Here is a 22,482-nt window from a genome sequence, read left to right as displayed (position 1 = left end):
GTGTTCTTGCCTGGAGAATCCCAGGGACAGGGGAGCCTGGTGGCTGCCATCTATGGGGTCACAGAGTCGGACACGACTGAAGCGACTTAGCAGCAGCAGCAGCAGTGTTACACATAAAGTTAACATTAGCTATCTATTTTACATATGGTAATGAATATATTTCAATGCTATTTCTCTCAGTTCATCCTATCTTCTCCTGCACCTCTGTGTCCAGAAGTCTCTTCTCTATGCCTGAATCTCTATTCCTGCCTTGCAAAGACATACATTAGGACCATTTTCTATATCCCTTATATATGCAACACTTGTTTTTTCTCTTGCTGACTTACTTCACTCTGTAATGCTCAAAATTCTCCAAGTGAGCCTTTAGCATTACATGAACTGTGAACTTCCAGATGTTCAACCTGCTTTTAGAAAAGGCAGAGGAATCAGAGATCAAACTGCCAACATCCGCTGGATCATCCAAAAGCAAGAGAGTTAAAAAAAAAAAATCTATGTCTGCTTTATTGACTATGCCAAAGCCTTTGAATGTGTGGATCACAATAAACTGGGAAATTCTGAAAGAGATGGGAATACCAGACCACCTGATCTGCCTCTTGAGAAACCTGTATGCACATCAGGAAGCAACAGTGAGAACTGGACATGGAACAACAGACTGGTTCCAAATGGGAAAAAGAGTACGTCGAGGTTGTATATTGTCACCCTGGTTATTTAACTTATATGCAAAGCACATCATGAGAAATGCTGGGCTGGAGGAAGCACAAGCTGGAATCAAGATTGCCAGGAGAAATAAGAGTAACCTCAGATATGCAGGTGACACCACCCTTATGTCAGAAAGTGAAGAACTAAAGAGCCTCTTGATGAAAGTGAAAGAAGAGAGTGAAAAATTGGCTTAAAGCTCAACATTCAGAAAATGAAGATCATGGCATCCGGTCCCATCATTTTGAGAGAGTCATTTCCTAGGCAGGTTGATAAGAAGTCCAGATGTCCCAAGGAGAGAGGGGTCTGGAATTCTCAATGAGGAAGAAAGGACAAACTTTTGTGTCCTTCTACATTCCTTAGGATTATATAACAATAATGTATCCTGCTTGAGGACAGTCTCTGGAAAAAAGCTTCTGGCTAATCCTCTTATCTTAAGGTGTAAATTATGGGAGTAGGTCTAGTGAGGTCTTTACAACCTCCAGACATTCTTTTGATTCACTGTAATAACTAATTAGAGAGTATATAACTCCGTGGCTAACACTAGCAAGGGAGTACTCTTTCTTCCTCCTTCTGATGCCTATGTCAGAAGCTTTCTCTATCTCCTATATACTTTAATAAAACTTTATTCCACAAAAGCTCTGAGCAATCAAGCCTCGTCTCTGGCCCCGGATTGAATTCTTCTCCTCCGGAGACCAAGAATCCAGAGGTCTTTGCATAGTTCAGCAACAGCCTTTCAACTTCATGGCAAGTAGATGGGGAAACAGTGGAAGCAGTGGCTGACTTTATTTTGGGGGCTCCAAAATCACTGCAGATGGTGATTGCAGCCATGAAATTAAAAGACACTTACTCCATGGAAGGAAAGTTATGACCAACCTAGACAGCATATTAAAAAGCAGAGACATCACCTTGCTGACAAAGGTCCTAGGTCATATGGTTGTGCCAGTAGTTGTACAAATGGAGGAGTTGGACTATAAAGAAGGCTGAGTGCCAAAGAACTGATGCTTTTGAACCGTGGTGTTGGAATAGACACTTGAGAGTCCGTTTGACTGCAAGGGGATCAAGCCAGTCACTCTTAAAGGAAATCAATGTCAAATACTCATTGGAATGACTGAAGTTGAAGTGCCAATATTTTATCCACCTGTTTTGAAGATCAGACTCATTGGAAAAGTCCCTGATGCTGGTAAAGATTGAAGACAAAAGGAGAAGAGGGCAGCAAAGGATGAGGTAGTTAGAGGTAGTTAGTTAGCATCACTGACTCAATGGACATGAATTTGAGCAAAGTCCAGGAAATAGTGAAGGACAGGGAAGTCGGGCATACTGCAGTCCATGGGGTTGTGAAGAACTGGACATGACTTACTGACTGAACAACAACAGCAGTGTCACACAGTGATGGTTTTAGGTTTAAAAGTAAGATCAAGACTTATTTAATTACACTCATATCCAGCAGACTGTATTATACAGGAAATATTTTCAATGAGAAATAAGTGATGCCAGGTGCTCACTAATGGATTTAATTATGATACAAATACAATAATAAGTGAAGGACTAGGAAACCTCGCATGCTGCAGTCCATGGAGTCACAAAGAGTCCGACGTGACTTAGTGACTGAACAACAAGAAGAAACTGTATTTTAATAAGTTCTCATCAATTTTACCCTGGCTAATATGCTTGCAAATAGGAATAAGCACATGTCTGTATGTGTTCAGGGGTCTGGGTGTCTCAGGGGGATCCCAAGCTGATAGCAGTCTGGGATGACTTCTAGCCCCTCACACTGTTACCATTACAAGATTAGTCATTATAATATATACTCTAATATCATTGAGCAAAACATCCGAAAGATTTGATTTGTTGTCATTGTCATATTTGTCCTTCATTAAAATGTACAATTGTAAAGTATGTATTAATAAAAAGGTATTATCAAGAATGCTGAGGGATTATTTTTACTGTTTCGTTTATTCAGAGGTTCTTCATGAATAAACCACAATGTAAAATGATTAGCAGTGCATGTCTACCAGATCAACAGATTTTCTTTTGTTTATTTTTCCCTTTCTATCAAGAGTAAAAAAGCAAGAACTAGGGCTTTATGAAAAGGGCTTTAACAGTCCCCACAGTTTGTATAAACTTCAGACATTTTAAAAAACTAATTTGTCTTGGAGTACAGTTGCTTTACAATGTTGTGTTAGTTTCTGCTGCACACCACAGTGAATCAGTTACATATATACACTCATTTTTGACTATTTATATATATATATATATATATCAATTATAGAGTATTGACAGAGGAACCTGATGGATTACAGTCAATGGGGTCACAAAGATTTGGGCACGACTGATTGACTAAGCACAGCACATAGAGTATTGAAGAGAGTCCCCTGTGTTGTAGAGTAGAGCCTTATTAGTTGTCTACTTTGTATATAACAGTGTGTAAATATAAATCCCAATCTCCCAATTTATTCCAGACACTTTTTCTTGATCTCCTTATTCTTTGACCATCTACTTTAGAAGGTGTGTCAATTCCTTGTCTACCATGATGATCTGTGAACATTTTACAACCCAGGAATGTCTTTCTCGAGAACCTGTGAGCCCGCCTTCCCAAAAGCGATCATCTGAAAAATGGGTCCCTTTATCCCAGTCTGTGTGGAAAGGTGGAAGCTTCATTTCCACAAGTGCCAATGACTAAGCACAAATGGGAAGCTTGAGGCTGAGGGCCTGTGTTATGTTCTCATTAGCTCACTCAGTGTTTACAAATCCCCCTATCCCCAGTCACTTGTTTCAAGGGAGTTGAGTTCAGTCTTTCCCCTTGAAGTAGTCTTGACCTTTATCACAATGTCTTGAAAAAGTTTTCCTTGCCTAGTTACCTCTTTCCAGTGCAATGTTTTTGGGAGGATCTGTGGCTCCTTTCTATGAACTAAATAGCTAAAGAAAACTCTTTACTCTCAAAATCCATAATGATATGTGCTTCAGTCAGTTAGGGGTGCAGTAACAGAATACCTTGGATGAGGGTGCTTATACAATAATTATTTGTTTCTCATAGTCTAAAGGTTGAGAGTCAAGGTCAGGATTCAGCAAGGTCAGGTTCTGGTGAATGTGTCTTCCTTAGATTTTGCCACCTTCTCATTTATCTTCATGTGGCAGAAAGAGAGAAAGGATGAGCTCTATTCCTCTTTTTAGAAAGATGGTAATGTCATGGAGACTCCCCCTCATAATGTAATTACCTCCCAAAGGCCCCACCTCCTGGGGACATCTCACTGGTGGTTAGGGTTTCAACATATAAATTTATGTGGGGACACAGAGGTTTAGTCCATAACAAGAATAGCTCACACTACTTATAGTCAGCAGAATTTAGTTAGGATGTTCGAGGTACTATGCACTTAACAGAGTGATATTCTCTAAGTTGGTCCTGTTTCCTTTTTTTACATAATTTATCCTGTTTAATTATTATAAATATTCACCAACTTTTATAAATAGTTCTTGAATCAGCTATAGGAAAACTTTCAAAAAGTCCAATATGTTGCTTGGTCAAAGAAATACAAATATACTTGGCAAATTGGAGCTGTATTAAAACTCAGTGAATTCTCCACCATTGAAATCATTAATAGGACATAACAAATTTAATCACAAATTCTTTTAAAGTTCTTTAACTAACATGAATTGAACGTGCCCCTCTTTTCTCAGAAAACAACTGCAAGTTCATTATCTGATGAATAGACACATTGTAAATGACATTTGTTAAAATGACTTAATCATTGATATACCATCATTATCACTTCCAAAATGTTTTCAGGTTTTTGAGACATAAATTATCACATGTGTTTTACAAAATACTCAGTTCCATTTATGACTGTATCAGGATATTTCTACTCTATATCATTTCTGGGAGGAAATTTCTCTCATTACCCTAAAAAATTAATTAGTTCATTTTGACAAACATCTTTAGAAATATTTAGAATTGTTTAATAAAAAAGTTGTCTTTAAACACCTGCTGTTATTTTCCTATTTATTAAAATATTTTTAAAGGTTTACTTGGCCCTTAATAAAAATATTAGTCATAACATCCCTCCCCTTTTCCTTCTCACAACCAAAATAACAAAAATATTTAAATTACTGATGTTTTTGAAAATAAATATCTTCATGATATAAGTAAAAGTAACCATAATAAAAAGACACTGATGGGACTTCCTTTGTGGCCCAGGGGTTCAGAATCTGCCTGCCAGTGCAGGGGACATGGATCTGGTCCCTGGTCTGGGAAGATCCCACATGCCGCTGAGCAACTAGCCCGTGCACCACAGCTACTGACCCAGGGCTCTAGAGCCTGTGAGTTACAGCTACTGAAGCCTGTGCACCTAGAGCCTGTGCTCCACAACAAGAGAGAAGTCCCTACTCAGGACAGCTAGAGAGAAGACAAGCATGACAAGGAAGACCTAGCACAGACAAAAACAAATAAACAAACAAACAAACAAAAAAACTTAAAGATAGTGATAAATTGAAAACATGCTTGCAACACACGACAAAAACGTTCATTTTTGTGAGAAGAATTTACAGGGGTCCAAATAAAGGGTACAAGTAGATAAATTAGGTATGAAACTTAATTTTGTTTATAAGATTAAATCTTAGGCTTTGTTTCTTCTAGGAAAGTCTGGGGACTTGGAAAGAGTAGAAATGGGTGGAGGAGACTGTACTAGGGGTGGGGTGGGCGCACAGTCAATATTCTAAGACCTTTAGCGGGACCCTTAGCCTAGGGTTAGTGGTCATGCTCCACCAACAGGAAACCTGTCAGCAGTCCTCGCCAGAGTTTGATGAGTCTGGGACAGAAGCCTTCTCCATACTCTATCCAGGCCCTCTGGCCTCAAGGCAGGCAGGTGGATGGTGGCCCAGAACAGTTTGGGGACTGTGTCCCACAGAGTCCCAGAGCCCTCACCACTGGTGCCCACAGGCCAGATCCAGGCCACAAAGCAGCCGAAGTGAAAGTGAAATGGGCTCAATCTTGTCCGACTCTTTGCGACCCCATGGACTATACAGTCCATGGTGTTCTCCAGGCCAGAATGCTGGATTGGGTAGCCTTTCCCTTCTCCAGGGGTTCTTCCCAACACAAAACAGTGAACCTCTCCCCAGTCCCTGCCTCCATGACCTATAAGGTGCAGAGGACGATATGGGCATGGTCCCCAGAGCCCTGGGCAGCTGGAGGATATGACCCTGGCTACTAAGGGAAGAGTTTCCCAGCTCCTGTTTCTCCATTCACATTTCCACACTTGGTCCAGCATTGATCGGTTGTCCACCCCCAGGAGGTGGCAGGAGGTTAGGTTGGTGTGCAAGGATCTTACACATCATTTCAGGCTCGCCTCTGTGGTTGGGACCTCTGTCAAAAAGAGTAATTGCTGTGAACTAAAGATTAACCCAGTTGGAAATTGCTACAAGTGTGTCTCTGCAGCTTAAATGAACAGCCTGACTCCCAGCTGGGTCCTGGGCGCCAGGAGCCCAGAGAAATGAAAGTTGGGTGGGATCTGGGACTTGGCTCTGAGGTGCTGCCAGCTGAGACCTGCCCCCTCAGCCAGGGCCAGGCACTGGATGGCAGACCCTGACTGGGTGCTGGATACCCTGCCTGCCCAGGACCCCTCCTCCTGGCCTGGGCCTGGACCCCAGAGGTAGATGGTGGTGTCTGGGACCTGATGCTTTCTTGTCAGAACTGAGAGTAGCGTTTGTTTTGGTGGGAGGTTTACAGCAACATTAGTGTTGTACAAAAAGGATCTTCATGACCCAGATAATCACTATGGTGTCATCACTCACTGAGAGCCAGATATCCTGGAATGTGAAGTTAAGTGACCCTTAGAAAACATCACTACAAACAAAGCTAGTGGAGGTGATGGCATTCCAGTTGAGTTATTTCAAATCCTGAAAGATGATGCTGTGAAAGTGCTGCACTCAATATGTCAGCAAATTTGGAAAACTCAGCAGTGGCCACAGGACTGGAAAACGTCAGTTTTCATTCCAATCCCAAAGAAAGGCAATGCCAAAGAATGCTCAAACTACCGCACAGTTGCACTCATCTCACACGCTAGTAAAGTAATGCTCAAAATTCTCCAAGCCAGGCTTCAGCAATACATTAACCGTGAACTTCTGGATGTTCAAGCTGGTTTTAAAAAAGGCAGGGGAACCAGAGACCAAATTGCCAACATCTGCTGGATCATCAAAAAAGCAAGAGAGCTCCAGAAAAACATCTGTTTCTACTTTATTGACTATGCCAAAGCCTTTGACTGTGTGGATCACAATAAACTGTGGAAAATTCTGAAAGAGATGGGAATACCAGACCACCTGATCTGCCTCTTGAGAAATCTGTATGCAGGTCAGGAAGCAACAGTTAAAACTGTACAAGGAACAACAGACAGGTTCCAAATAGGAAAAGGAGTACGTCAAGGCTGTATACTGTCACCCTGCTTATTTAACTTATATACACAGTACATCATGAGAAATGCTGGGCTAGAAGAACACAAGCTGGAATCAAGATTGCTGGGAGAAATATCAATAACTTCAGATATGCAGATGACACCACCATTATGGCAGAAAGGGAAGAGGAACTAAAAAGCCTCTTGATGAAGGTGAAAGAGGAGAGTGAAAAAGTTGGCTTAAAGCTCAACATTCAGAAAACTCAGATCATGGCATCCGGTCCCATCACTTCATGGGAAATAGATGGGGAAACAGTGGAAACAGTGTCAGACTTTATTTTTGGGTTCCAAAATCACTGCAGATGGTGACTGCAGCCATGAAATTAAAAGACGCTTACTCCTTGGAAGAAAAGTTATGACCAACCTACATAGCATATTGAAAAGCAGAGACATTACTTTGCCAACAGAGGTCCGTCTAGTCAAGGCTATGGTTTTTCCAGTGGTTATGTATGGATGTGAGAGTTGGACTGTGAAGAAAGCTGAGTGCAGAAGAATTGATGCTTTTGAACTGTGGTGTTGGAGAAGACTCTTGAGAGTCCCTTGGACTGCACGCAGATCCAACCAGTCCATTCTGAAGGAGATCAGCCCTGGAATTTCTTTGGAAGGAATGATGCTAAAGCTGAAACTCCAATACTTTGGTCACCTCATGTGAAGAGTTCACTCATTGGAAAAGACTCTGATGCTGGTAGGGTTTGGGGGCAGGAGGAGAAGGGGACGATAGAGGATGAGATGGCTGGATGGCATCACTGACTCGATGGACGTGAGTCTGAGTGAACTCCGGGAGTTGGTGATGGACAAGAGGACCTGGCATGCTGTGATTCGTGGGGTCTCAAAAAGTCGGATGCGACTGAGGGACTGAACTGAACTGACTGAGGGCTTCCCTCATAGCTCCATCGGTAAAGAACCTGTCTGCAGTGCAGGGAACCTGGGTTTGGTTCTTGGGTTGGGAAGGTCCCCTGAAGAAGGAAATGGCAACCCACTCCAGTAGTCTTGCCTGGAGAATCCCATAGACAAAGGAGCCCGGCAGGCTACAGTCCATGGGGCCGCAAGAGTCAGACTTGACTCAGTGACTAAACCAACACCACCACCACAAGAACATCATGCCCTGACCATGACCTGACCTCAGGAACAAAGACTCTGACCCCAGAAGTAACCAGGCCACTCCCTCAGCTTTCCTAGAAAAGCACTTTGCTGACATTTTTTCTGGGTGCTCACCTTTTTTTGTTTGTCTGTCTTTTCTCCCTGTGTGGCCCTGCAGGAAGGCTTTCTCTCCTCACTGTGTGTTAGGAGCACAAACTTGTGATCAGTACCAAGATGATATTCTAATCAAGAATAGAATCTCTTTTTATTCTCAATGTGTTAGATTTGTCCCTCCTCACCCTGAAATGTTCACTATCAGCTATACTTGGGGACAGAACATTTTCATTCATACAAACTATTTTCTAATCAGAGAGAAATGTGTGAGTCTGAGATTCAATTTTTGAAATAAAATGTTTACTCTGAAAAGCCAAACATGTGCATAGAATCACAGTAGCAGTTGGACAGTGGCAGTTGGACTCATCCTGTGCAGAGTCCAGTTAATTCTGAAGGTTCTGTGATGTGTGGTTGCCATGGTAATGTGGTGATACACATTCCACATTCAGTGTGTTTGCGAGCTGAGAGCTTCATGTATGGTGGCAAAGAGAAATGGGTAACCTGAATTGTTTGGGAGGTAGGTTCCCACTGATCATCTGAACTTTGTTCCTTCAAATGGGCTGGTTAACCTTTACTGATGAATTTTCCTCATCTTTTTTAAATTATTTTTCTTTTCCATCACTCTAATTTATCTACAGAGTTATAAATGTGGTTTATAGTCTTGTTTTATTCCTTAAATTATATTTTGATTTTCCTGTCAGCTGGCTGCCTTAAATATCTTCCTAAATTTCCAATTTCCCAATGCCAGTTTTGTATACACTCTTACCAGAGAACAGATGGAAAGAACTAACAGAGGAGAACCATGATGTCTCCCCAACATCGGACATTATAGCAAAAGGGAATTACATCTCAACTCTTCTCAAATGTTGCTGCCCAAATCTACAAACACTAGCAGTGTAAATCTAGAGACTTAAGAAGGAAAGAAACTGGGATTTACTGGTGGGATTCCCATGGGTGGATGTGGGCTGGATCATTGTTTGGCTGTTGCCAAGGAGTTTAGTGAGATGGCATAGTGCTGTTGGGTTGGTAGGATGAACATTTGGTCACTGAGGGAAGGAGAGCTTGTCTGTTGGTCCTCAAGGAGAATCTAGGGTTAGAGTCTCCAGGCTGTGAGGATGGAGATGATTTTCAAAAAGAATATGGGGCTCTGTAGTCTTCTACTACAGGGTCTAGAGCATGATGAGAAGTTGATAGAGTCAGAATTTTAGTGGGGAAAGTTTGAACTCCTGCCCATTCTTAGCTAGCACTTGGTCCAGGCTGCTCAAATAAGTGTTCAGATCAGTTGTGAGACTTTGAGCATCTCAGACTTAGTTAAGACACCAAAGGCCAGCACAGATGGCCACCTCCCCAGTTAACTCACATTAAGTGCTCATCCAGACTTGGTCAAGTTAAAAGGAAGCTAATTCTTGGTAGAGCCATCGTGTGCCCTTTGGTTTAGAAGGTTCTGAGCTCTGAGCCAACTTGTTGGCCAAACAGACCACTGGTCACTTAGCAAGGTGAACTGGGCTTTGGGAAGGCTACTCGTGAGATGACTGAGTGTGTGAAGAAGCTTTGGAGGATGGACAGAGTTGGAATCCTGTGGTCTTTCTGAGAAGCTTTTCTCAGAGGAAACTTGTATTTTGGATCAGGAACTGAAACATAGAGATGAGTGGTAGAAGGAGGATTTGAGCTCTTTTTAAGGCTGAGGCACCTTCTTCAGGGCATCAGCTCTCATCCACAGAAAACTAGGGGCAGGATAATTTGAGTTGGAGGTAGGGTTGAGGTCCTGGGTAAGGGGTTTTAGCACAGGTCTCAGGGGTGCAGGCATCTGTGTCCTCAGGGAACCATCTACAATCCTGTCCCAGATCCACTACTTATCATTGTGTGACCCTTGGAAAGTCACTTCATCTCTCTAAATTTCAACACCGTCTAATGTAACATATGGATTACAGCCCACACTTTATCCACCCTTCCTCTTGAACAGGGCTGGATGTCAGAAGAGGTGATAATAGATACTCTCCATGAGCTATAAAACCTTGTTTCTGTGAAAAAGCTGAAGAATAAGCTTCCATCCCCACTTATTGGAGCCATCAAAATGCCCTCTCTGCTTTCAACCACTACTGAAGGTCCATCTTATTCTTGCCATCATTCAAGGTTGAACACTTACAGAGGCATTATGAAGCACCAGTCCTTTACTTTTCTATTTATTTATTTGTCTATCTATCATTTATTTGGCTGCATCGGGTCCTAGTTGTGGCACAAGGGATCTTCATCACATTGTGCAGATCTTTCATTGCAGGGCACTGACTCTTCAGTTGTGGTGCTTGAGCTCAGTAGTTGCAACATGTGGGCTTAACTGCTCAGAGGCATGTGGGACCGGAGTTTGCCAACCAGAAATCAAACCCCATCCCCTGCATTGCGAGGCAGATTCTTACCCACTGGACTGCCCGGGAAGCCCCTCCTTTATTTTTCTAATATTTTACCTGTACTTAACCATTCTTGGCCTCATAGCACTAAAAATAGGGCATGTTAACATTTCTCTCACTCAGGACAGGGAACTGAGGCAAAGAGGGATCCATATGTCTTTCCCAAGTACCTGCTTCTCCTAAATGTGATTTGAATCCAGTCCATCAGCCATGGTCACCATGCTCTGCTGAGCTTCTAGGTCTCAGTTAAATAGAGATATTTGCACACACAGCCAGTCTGTTGGATGTTTTCAGTGCATATCAAACTGCAGATCTTCCTAAGTCCACTTTGAATTCAGGAAGCCTTGCTAGGCATCTGGTGAGGAAGGGGACCAGAGGATTGAATTATGGATCAATTATTATTAGTTCCCGGGTGGTCCTCTGCCGGCAACATGTCAACAGCTCTCACCATTATAATGCATTTCACAGGATGTCTCATCCAGAAGGCGAGAAGCCACACCCCTCAAATGTCAAGAACATCAAGAACCAGCTGGATGAAGAGAGTTTGTTGTTGGCCACATAATAGGGTGCACCCTATAAGTGACTCGACTGAAGGTACTTTCTCATTAAGTTCATTCAAGAATGATTATTGTAGTATGTTCAGGGCTTCATATTTAAGAAAGCAAACAGAAATATTAAGCAATGTTCTTTTATTTCATGTATTCAAATTGAAACTATATCAGTTGGTACTGCTTTAACTATGAAAGGAAAGATGCATTCTAATTTCAGCATTTGTTTCATGCTTAAAAGTGAACATTGTCTCTAGCTATGGTTTGGACATTAGCTAATTTTTTAACACTAGGTGTGATGTGTTCCCCCCTGAAGTCATGTTTCAAGATATCTTTAAATTATTAGACTTTATTTAAAGCAGGATTACATTGACATAAAACTTGTAAGGATTATACAGAAAATTCCAATATCATATCATTTCAGTTTCAGTTATCAAATTCTACTCACAGACAACATATGTGTGCTACATTTTTTTACAATTAGTGACAAAATATATTTTTAGTAATTCAAAGTCTAACGTATTAGTTCACCTAACATTCACACTTTGTATTGTTATATTCAGTGATATTTTAAATATGCACATTTAAATTATAGTACCATACAGAAATCTGCACACTAATGTTCACAGTGTATTATTAGTATTTAAATACTAGAAACAACCCAAAGACCATCATGTGATAAATGGACAAATGAATTGTGATATGTACTCAGAATGGAATAATATCCTGCCATAAAAACGAATTAAAGATTGAAATATGCTACAAAATGGGTGGACAATTTAACACAAACATTTATTATAGTTAGTGAAATAAGGCAGGCACAGAAAGACAAATATTGTATGATTCCACTGGTTTAAGGTACACAGAATAGGCTAACTCATGGAAGCTGGAAATAGAAATTACCAAAGCAAGGAGGCAACGGAGAAGGTGGATTATGACTTAATGGGTACAGAGGTTATATTGGATCTGATGAAAAAGATGTAGATGGTGTTGATAGGTACACTAAATTGTGAATGCAGAAAAATCAAGATTGCCGGGAGAAATATCAGTAACCTCAGATATTCAGATGAGACCACCCTTATGGCAGAAACTGAAGAAGAACTAAAGAGCCTCTTGAGGAAAGTGAAAGACGAGAGTGAAAAAGTTGGCTTAAGGCTCAACATCGAGAACTAAGATCATGGCATCTGGTCCCAGTACTTCATGGCAAATAGATGGGGAAACAGTGGCTGACTTTATTTTTCTGGGCTCCAAAATCACTGCAGATGGTGATTGCAGTCATGAAATTAAAAGACGCTTACTCCTTGGAAGGAGTTATGACCAACCTAGACAGCATATCAAAAAGCAGAGACATTACTTTGTCAACAAAGGTCCGTCTAGTGAAGGCTATGCTTTTTCCGGTAGTAATGTATGGATGTGATAGTTGGACTATAAAGAAAGCTGAGCACCAAAGAATTGATGCTTTTGAACTGCACTGTTGGAGAAGACTCTTGAGAGTCCCTTGGACTGCAAGGAGATCCAACCATTCCAACCTAAAAGAGATCAGTCCTGGGTGTTCATTGGAAGGATTGATGTTGATGCAGAAACTCCAATACTTTGGCCACCTGATGTGAAGAGCTGAGTCATTTGAAAAGACCCTGATGCTGGGAAAGATTGAGGGCAGGAGGAGATGTGGATGACAGAAGATGAGACGGTTGGATGGCATCACCGACTCAATGGACATGGGTTTGGGTGGACTCTGGGATTTGGTGATGGACAGTGAGGCCTGCTGTGCTGCGATTCAAGGGGTCACAAATAGTCAGACACGACTGAGCAACTGAATTGAACTGATGGAACTTTTTAACTCTTAAAAATTATGAAAAGAATAAATACAATGTATTTTTGATGACAATGCTCAGTCGCTAAGTTACGTCTGTGAACCCACGGACAGAAGCATACCAGGCTTCCCTGTCTTTCATTATCTTCCTGAGTTTGCTCAAATTCATGTCCATTGAGTCGATAATGCTATCCAGACATCTCATCCTCTGTGGCCCCTTCTTTTCCTCCTGCCCTCAGTCTTTCCCAGCGTCAGGGGCTTTTTGAGTGAGCCTGCTCTTTACATCAGGCAGCCAAAGTATTGAAGTTTCAGCATCAGTCCTTCCAATTAATATTCCTGATTGATTTTCTTTATGATTAACTGGTTTGATCTCCTTGCTGTCCAAGGAACTCACAAGAGTTTCTTCAGCACCACTATTCTAAAGCATTAATTCTTTGGCACTCAGCCTTCTGAATGGTCCAAGTCTCACAACTCTACATGACTACTGAAGCATAGTGTGATTTTTAGTGCTTCCCTCTATCAGACCGAGTTTCAAGGTGATCAGGTTCCCTTTAGCCAGAAAGCTTAAGGCTCTCTGACTCATTTCTGAAACATTCATCTCCTTTGCCTTCCTCCACCCATAAGAAAGGTTGTCCAGCAGATTTCAGCCAACACTTATTAATCACCCACATCCACACACTCCCCCGATGTGTCCACATTAACAAGGTCTTCTCGATCAGCATCACAGATGTCCTGACAATTCCTCTATGTCCTCCTAGAGCTCCCTGAGGACCATCTTGAGGGGCTATCCGTTTCAAGGTTGGAGGAAGAGGCTCCGCCCAACTCCATAGTAAGTGCCTCCTATTCATCTGAGATAAAAGTGTTGCTTCATGACTTTATTTTCTAGCTGAATTCAGATAAAGGTTCAAAATACACAAGACAGTTCATATAAACAGTTTTTAATTTGATGGATGAATTTCTCCCAGGAGATAACTTATTCAAACGGATGGTTTTCAAAAGTGACAACACAAATTAAAAACTGGAATCGGGAGCAGTTTCCTCAGCAGAAACTGTTCCTTCCTGAAATGAAAGTTTTAATTACTGGTGAAAATGAGCTGGAGACCTCTTTCAGGAGGAGCTCCAACCTCCTCTATTATTATTTTGGGGTGTCCTCTATTATTCTTTTGGGGCTACAGACTGAACAGCACATTCCTATTTGGTTTTCTGACAAGAAAAAGAGAACAAAAGACCTGAATGCACAGTACTGAAGACACTGACATCCTCATATTGTTTTCTTCTTTCTAATTGCAGGCACGTGAACAAGCCAGTGAACATGGTAATTATTCAGGGATCATCCCTCTGATGAAAATAATCTAGTTGATGAAGGCAGCAATCTCTTGCCAGCTCTGTTTGGACAGTCGCCCTGATGCTGGATTCCTAAAAGGGGTGAAGGGAGGGGGTACAGATAAGAGACTGATCTCCCAGGAAAGAAAATGTCTGTGCTCTATAGTACCTGGACACAACTATATCATTTAGATGCGTGGGTCAGTGTCCCATGTGTGAGCCCATGCAGTGTGATTCTAAAGCTGTCTGTGTGTGTTTCCTCAGGAGATGTTTCCCTCTTATACAGCACAAGTCAACTGTGAACTTTCTAAACACTTCTTATCACACTGTGCACTGGCTATAGATTACCTAATTCTTTCCTCAACTCAGTTATTCCTCAAGTTTGGTTAATATTCATTGTCCTCAAATGGAGATGGTGCTGAGAAAAACAGCCCAAGCTCTTGACCTCCTAAGTGGACAAGCCAAACTGGGAACCTATGGGTGGTCCCAGTGTGTCTGCTCTGGACCCCTGACCTGCACTTATCACTCAACCATGGGATCCTCAGTCATGGAGCAAGGGGGTCCCTGCATCTATGTTTATGCCTGGAGGTACTAGACCTCCAGAGGTTCAGATTGTGCCCATCATTGTAAGATGGGCTCAGTGGTCATGGAACCCAGGGCAAACATAGGTGGATTATCACCAACATTGCCACAGTCATTATTGTGAAAGGCACCTTGGGATTCCTATCCTCCTGGTCAATTCAAAGATCTGAAAGTTGTGTTCCCTTGTTTAGACAGTACAGGCCATATCTGTTGGTGCTAGTGTCATTGCTTAACCAAGGACAAAAGCAGATTGTCATCAGGGAGATATTTCTTTGTACTGGGTGACATTACCATAAGCCTTACATTGGTTAAACCCTGTAGCACACTTTGAAGAGAAGGTGTCAAATAGATCTCATAGTGGAACTTGACACTCTGCTTGGTGACCTTGACTCTTGTTGTGAACCTCCTGCACACCAGGGTCCAAGAAGGTCGACGTTTACCCCATGCTTTCTCTCCATGATGAACTGTCCCTCTAAATGTATGGCTTCAATGAGTGTGAACAAACACTGACTCAGTGGATGTGCAAATATTGTTTGGACAGTGAAGACTAGGAAGAAACATCACATGATAGATTATAGCTATTTGGCAAGGTAGGGTTGAATTCAGTCCTCTAAGAGAGATTGCTTTTAATCAAGAACAAAATCTCACAGAAAACTTAGTAAGTGCATCAGCTGAAACTGAGTCCTGGGGAGGCAGTGATCTAGGAAGAAATCCTTCTGGATAGGGGTGGTTTTGCAGAAGATATAAACAGGCAGGAGTTTCATGAGTCTCTGTCAGTGAAAGGTGGCATGCATTTCAGTGTTTCTTTTTTCCCAAACTGTTAGGTTATCACTAGTTAAAATACAGAAGTTTTGTTTCGTTATTTCCATCTCCTCTGATTTGCTCTTATTTATACAACAAAGAGGATGATTCAGCAGCAACTCAGTGCATAGTTACTAATGCCTTATGCATAACTCCACCCCATGCCCCTCCAATGAAAAAGGCTCCTGAGAGGTTAGTGAGCACCTCACCTGTGTCCCTGTGCTGTTCTGTGTCCCTCCAGTTCCTCAAGAGGACATGGTGGTGGAGCTGCCCCAGGACTGGGCTGAAGACGAGCCTCTGAGGACTGTGGACGTAAGTGCACCTTTCTTAACTGGGGCAAGGCTGCGGCTTCACTGCTTTATTTTCCTTTTAGTCGAACACAGGTATAGTAATCTGACAATTTACGTTACCACTGAGGCATGCAAATCCTTGGCTGGGAAAGTAGAGAGGATAAATCTATTATTAACACAGTCCTGATTCAAAAGGACATTTAAATAAGACAGCATCATTTACTACTGTAGGTACTTTGCTCAGCAGAAAGTGTTCTTTCTTGAAAAACAATTTGTAAACATTGGTCAAATTAAAACTGAGAGATCTTATGTGAAACAGACCAGTCTTCCCAACAGAAGACTGTCTGTTTTATTTTGGAGCCACTGAAGTAAAGAGTGCTAGTTACCTGAGGACAAAAAAACAGATAACAGAAGACTTAGTGCAGAAAATTCAAGATGCTGAGACACTCACTCTGTTTTCTTCTCTGCAATCACAGGAATCTGGGGAAGCCTGTGAACACGGTAAATATTCAGGGATCATCATTCTGCTGAGGGACAATCCAACTGATAAAGGTGGGGTTCTCTGACTGGCTCTGGTTGGAGAGTGGCCCTGATGCTAGATTCCTACTTAGGGTGTGAGCTGTAGGTGCAGAGAAGAGACTGATCTCCCAGGAAAGAACAGTGTCTTTGTTCTATGGTACCTGGAAGCAACTACATCATTTAGATGTTGTGGGTTTGTGTGAATCAGGGTTGGGGGCCCTTGTGTGAGTCCAGGTGGTGTGATTCTGAAGTTCTGTGTCTGTGTGTGTTGCCTCTGGAGATGTTTCCCTGTTACACAGCACTAGTCAACTGTGAACTTTCTAAACACTTCTCACTACCACTGCACACTGGCCATACATTACCTGATTCTTTCCTCAACTCAGTCTTTCCTCAAAAGTGAAAGTGAAAGTGAAAGTCATTCAGTTTGTATTCAAATCTTTGCGGCTCCATGCACTAGAGTCCATGGAATTCTCCAGGCCAGAATCCTGGAGTGGGTAGTCTTTCCCTTCTCCAGGAGATCTTCCAAACCGAGGGATCAAACACAGGTCTCCAGCATTGCAGGCAGATTCTTCAACAACTGAGCTATCAGGGAATCCATTCCCCAAAATAGCTTAATATTAATTTTCCTCAGGTGAAGATGGCAATTGGACAAATGGCCCAAAATCTTAACCTCCTAGTGGAAAAGCCAAACTGAGTACCTAGGGTTGATCCAAATTTGGCTCTTCTGAATGAGTAAGCTGCTCCTGCCAGTCAGCCACGTGATCCTCAGTCATGTGGAAAGGGGGTCCTGGCATCTATATCCATCCCTGGAGGTACTAGCAGGCCCAGGGGTCCAGATCCTGCCCATCATTATAATTATAAGGTGGGCACAGTGGTCAAAGAACCCAGGGTAAACAGGTGGATTAATGCCAACTTTGGCACAGTCATTATTGGGAAAAGTATCTCAGGACTCACATCCTCCTGGTAAACTCACAGATTCTGAGTGTTGGGTGGCCTTTTGTAGAGTGTAAGTCATATGTGTTGGTGTTCCTGTCTTTGTTTACACAAGGACAAAAGCATATTATCAAAAGAGATGTATTTCATTGTACTGGGTAACATTACCATAACCTCACATTGATTAAACCCTGTAGTACACACTCGAGGGAAATGGTCAAATAAAGCTCACAGTGGAACATGATAGTCTAGTGACCATGACTCTTGTCGTAAATCTCATACACAGCTGGGTCAGAGACAGTCAGGTTCACTCCATGCTTCCTCTCCATAATGAACTGTCCCACTAAAAGTATGACTTCTGTGAGTGTGAACCGCCACTGACTCAGTGGACTTGCAAACGTTGTTTGGGAAATCAAGCCCGGAAAACAACATCGCATGATTAATAATAGCTATTTGGAAAGGTAGTATTGAATTTAGTCCTCTAACAAGAGTTTGCTTTTAATCGAGAATAAAGTCTCACAGACTTGGTAAGTACAATAGCTGAAACAGTGGATCCTGAGGATGCAGTGACCTAGGAAGTAATCCAGAAGATAGGTGTGATTTCCCAGAAGCTCTAACAGCCAGGAGGGACATGCGTCTCTGTCATTGAAAGCTGGCATGCATTGTAATGTTTCACTTTTCCCATTACTTTGGTTATCACCAGTTAAATGCAGGCACTCTCTTTCATTGCCTTCCTGCTTGTCTCCTTTGTTGTACTTCATCCAGCAAAGAGGAGGGTTCAAGAGCAGCTCAGTCCACAGTTACTAACCTCTCTCATGTACACATTGCACCCCATGTCCCATCAAACAAACAAACAAGAAACCTGAGATCTTTGGAAGCAGCCTCTCCTCTGTCCTGATGGCCTTCTGTTTCCCTCTAGCTCCCCAGGAGCACCTCGTGGTGGAACTGCCCCAGGCCGAGGCTGAGGAATCGCCTCTCCGACCCCTGGAGGTAAGCTCAACTGTCTGTGTCTCACATAAATGCTTCTTCACTTCTTTATGTTTCATTCAGCGAAATACAGTTACAGTAATCTGACAATGTATATTAGCACTTATGTATGCAATTCCTTGCTGGTGAAATATTGACGTTAATTCTGTTATCAACAGAGACTTGATTCAAAAGGACACTAAAAAATACCATCAATTACTACTGTAGGTACTTTCCTCAGTAGAATTTTTTCCTCCTGGAAACTGAAAGATCCTAAGTGAAAGAGCCCTGCCTTTTCAACAAGGGTCCTCTCTGTTTTGTTTTGCAATGATTGATTTTTTTAAGAGTTTAGTTACCTGAGGAAAACAAAAACTCCGATAACATAAAAGTTACTGCAGAGAACACATGGTGCTGGCAACCCTCACACTGTTCTCTTCTCTCTAATCACAGGCAGCCGGAGCAGCCAATGAACATGGTAAATATTCAGCGACCATCCCTCTGCTGAGGAACAATTTAGCTGATGATTCTGGGGCTCTCTTGCCAGCGAGCTTTCCAGAGTCACCCTGATGCTGGATTCCTACGGGGGGTGAGGACTGGGGGTCCAGAGAAGAGACTGATCTCCCAGAAAAGAACAATGTCTGTGTTCTATGGTACTTGGAAACAGCTACGTCATTTAGATACTGTGGGTTTCTGTGAATCAGGTTTGGGGGCCCATGTGTGGGCCCATGTGTTGTGATTCTGAAGCTCTATGTATGTGTGTTTCCTCAGGTGATGTTTCCCTCTTACACAGCGCAAGTCAACTGTGAACTGTCTCAACACTTCTCATCACCACTGGACATTGTCTATATATTACCTGACTCTTCCCTCAACTCAGCCATTCCTCAAGTTTGGTTAATATTCATTGTCCTCAAATGGAGATGGTGCTGAGAAAAACAGCCCAAGCTCTTGACCTCCTAAGTGGACAAGCCAAACTGGGAACCTATGGGTGGTCCCAGTGTGTCTGCTGTGGACCCCTGACCTGCACTTATCACTCAACCATGGGATCCTCAGTCATGGAGCAAGGGGGTCCCTGCATCTACGTTTATGCCTGGAGGTACTAGAGCTCCAGAGGTCCAGATTGTGCCCATCGTTGTAAGATGGGCTCAGTGGTCATGGAACCCAGGGCAAACGTAGGTGGATTATCGCCAACATTGGCACAGTCATTGTTGTGAAAGGCACCTTGGGATTCCTATCCTCCTGGTCAATTCAAAGATCTGAAAGTTGTGTTCCCTTGTTTAGACAGTACAGGCCATATCTGTTGGTGCTAGTGTCATTGCTTAACCAAGAACAAAAGCAGATTGTCATCAGGGAGATATTTCTTTGTACTGGGTGACATTACCATAAGCCTTACATTGGTTAAACCCTGTAGCACACTTTGAAGGGAAGGTGTCAAATAGATCTCACAGTGGAACTTGACACTCTGCTTGGTGACCTTGACTCTTGTTGTAAACCTCCTGCACACCAGGGTCCAAGAAGGTCAACGTTTACCCCATGCTTTCTCTCCATGATGAACTGTCCCACGAAATGTATGGCTTCAATGAGTGTGAACAGACACTGACCCAGTGGACGTGCAAATATTGTTTGGACAGTGAAGACTAGGAAGAAACATCACATGATAGATTATAGCTATTTGGCAAGGTAGGGGTTGAATTCAGTCCTCTAACAGAGATTGCTTTTAATCAAGAACAAAATCTCACAGAAAACTTAGTAAGTGCATCAGCTGAAACTGAATCCTGGGGAGGCAGTGATCTAGGAAGAAATCCTTCAGGATAGGGCTGGTTTTGCAGAAGGTATAAACAGGCAGGAGTTTCATGAGTCTTTGTCATTGAAAGCTGGCATGCATTGTAATGTTTCGCTTTTCCCATTACTTTGGTTATCACCAGTTAAATGCAGGCACTCTCTTTCATTGCCTTCCTGCTTGTCTCCTTTGTTGTACTTCATCCAGCAAAGAGGAGGGTTCAAGAGCAGCTCAGTCCACAGTTACTAACCTCTCTCATGTACACATTCCACCCCATGTCCCATCAAACAAACAAACAAGAAACCTGAGATCTTTGGAAGCAGCCTCTCCTCTGTCCTGATGGCCTTCTGTTTCCCTCTAGCTCCCCAGGAGCACCTCGTGGTGGAACTGCCCCAGGCTGGGGCTGAGGAATCGCCTCTTCGACCCCTGGAGGTAAGCTCAACTGTCTGTGTCTCACATAGATCCTGCTTCACTTCTTTATGTTTCATTCAGCGAAATACAGTTACAGTAATCTGACAATGTATATTAGCACTTATGTATGCAATTCCTTGCTGGTGAAATATTGACGTTAATTCTGTTATCAACAGAGACTTGATTCAAAAGGACACTAAAAAATACCATCAATTACTACTGTAGGTACTTTCCTCAGTAGAATTTTTTCCTCCTGGAAACTGAAAGATCCTAAGTGAAAGAGCCCAGCCTTTTCAACAAGGGTCCTCTCTGTTTTCTTTTGGAACGATTGATTTTTTTAAGAGTTTAGTTACCTGAGGAAAACAAAAACTCAGATAACATAAAAGTTACTGCAGAGAACACACGGTGCTGGCAACCCTCACACTGTTCTCTTCTCTCTAATCACAGGCAGCCGGAGCAGCCAATGAACATGGTAAATATTCAGCGACCGTCCCTCTGCTGAGGAACAATTTAGCTGATGATTCTGGGGCTCTCTTGCCAGCTAGCTTTGCAGAGTCACCCTGATGCTGGATTCCTATGGGTGTGAGGACTGGGGGTCCAGAGAAGAGACTGATCTCCCAGAAAAGAACAATGTCAGTGTTCTATGGTACTTGGAAACAGCTACATTGTTTAGATACTGTGGCTTTGTGTGAATCAGGTTTGGGGGCCCATGTGTGGGCCCATGTGTTGTGATTCTGAAGCTCTATGTATGTGTGTTTCCTCAGGTGATGTTTCCCTCTTACACAGCGCAAGTCAACTGTGAACTGTCTCAACACTTCTCATCACCACTGGACATTGTCTATATATTACCTGACTCTTCCCTCAACTCAGCCATTCCTCAAGTTTGGTTAATATTCATTGTCCTCAAATGGAGATGGTGCTGAGAAAAACAGCCCAAGCTCTTGACCTCCTAAGTGGACAAGCCAAACTGGGAACCTATGGGTGGTCCCAGTGTGTCTGCTCTGGACCCCTGACCTGCACTTATCACTCAACCATGGGATCCTCAGTCATGGAGCAAGGGGGTCCCTGCATCTACGTCCATGCCTGGAGGTACTAGCAGCTCCAGAGTTCCAGACTCATTTTAAGGTGGGGTCAGTTGTCCTGAAACCCAGGGCAACCAAAGGTGGATTAACAGCCAACTTTGGCACAGTCATTAGGGTAAAAGGCACCATGTGGTCGTATCTTCCTGGTCAGCTCTCAGATCTTGAGAGTTGTGTGGCCTTGTGTAGACAATGTTGGTCATATGTGTTGATGCTAGTGTCATTGCTTAAACAAGAACAAGAGCAGATCCTATCAGGGAAACATTTCATTGTACTGGGTGACATTACCATAAACCTTACATTGATTAGACCCTGTAGCACACAGTCAATGGAAGGTGTCAAATAGATCTCACAGTGGAACTTGGTAGTTAGTCTAACGACCATTCCTTTTGTTGTAATCTCCTGAACATTGTTGTAATCCTGGGTTAGACAAAGTCAGCGTTCAGCCTATGTTTCCTCTCTACAACGAACTGTCCCACTAAATGTATGACTTCTGTGAGTGAACAGCCACTGACTCAGTGGACATGGAAACATTGTTTGGAAAATGAAGACTGGGAAAGAATATCACATGGTTAATAGTAGCTATTTGGAAAGGTAGGATTGAATTCAGTCCTCTAACAGAGTTTGCTTTTTATCAAGAACAAAGTCTGAGAGAAAACATACTAAATTCAGTAGCTACAAATGTGGATCCTGGGGAGGTGA

The 22,482-nt window shown here is 42.6% G+C and overlaps 1 protein-coding gene across 7 annotated transcripts in view; it reads left to right on the top strand.

Moving 5' to 3' along the window:
• Nucleotides 1–22,482, top strand: part of LOC133227550 (fibrous sheath CABYR-binding protein-like) — a 513,720-nt gene that overhangs the window by 481,506 nt on the left and 9,732 nt on the right. For 4 of the 7 annotated variants that reach the window (XM_061382151.1, XM_061382148.1, XM_061382149.1 and 1 more), the window contains exons 11-16: nucleotides 16,047–16,117; nucleotides 16,572–16,647; nucleotides 18,467–18,537; nucleotides 18,964–18,988; nucleotides 20,652–20,722; nucleotides 21,149–21,173. In XM_061382151.1, coding sequence (XP_061238135.1) covers nucleotides 16,047–16,117; nucleotides 16,572–16,647; nucleotides 18,467–18,537; nucleotides 18,964–18,988; nucleotides 20,652–20,722; nucleotides 21,149–21,173 — 339 coding nt within the window. The remainder of the gene's footprint in view (nucleotides 1–16,046; nucleotides 16,118–16,571; nucleotides 16,648–18,466; nucleotides 18,538–18,963; nucleotides 18,989–20,651; nucleotides 20,723–21,148; nucleotides 21,174–22,482) is intronic. The other 3 variants (XM_061382150.1, XM_061382153.1, XM_061382152.1) reach the window with 3 other exon arrangements.

Source organism: Bos javanicus, chromosome 16 (genome assembly GCF_032452875.1).
Source record: "Bos javanicus breed banteng chromosome 16, ARS-OSU_banteng_1.0, whole genome shotgun sequence".
NCBI lineage: Eukaryota > Metazoa > Chordata > Mammalia > Artiodactyla > Bovidae > Bos > Bos javanicus.
This window is presented reverse-complemented; position numbering and strand designations above follow the sequence as displayed.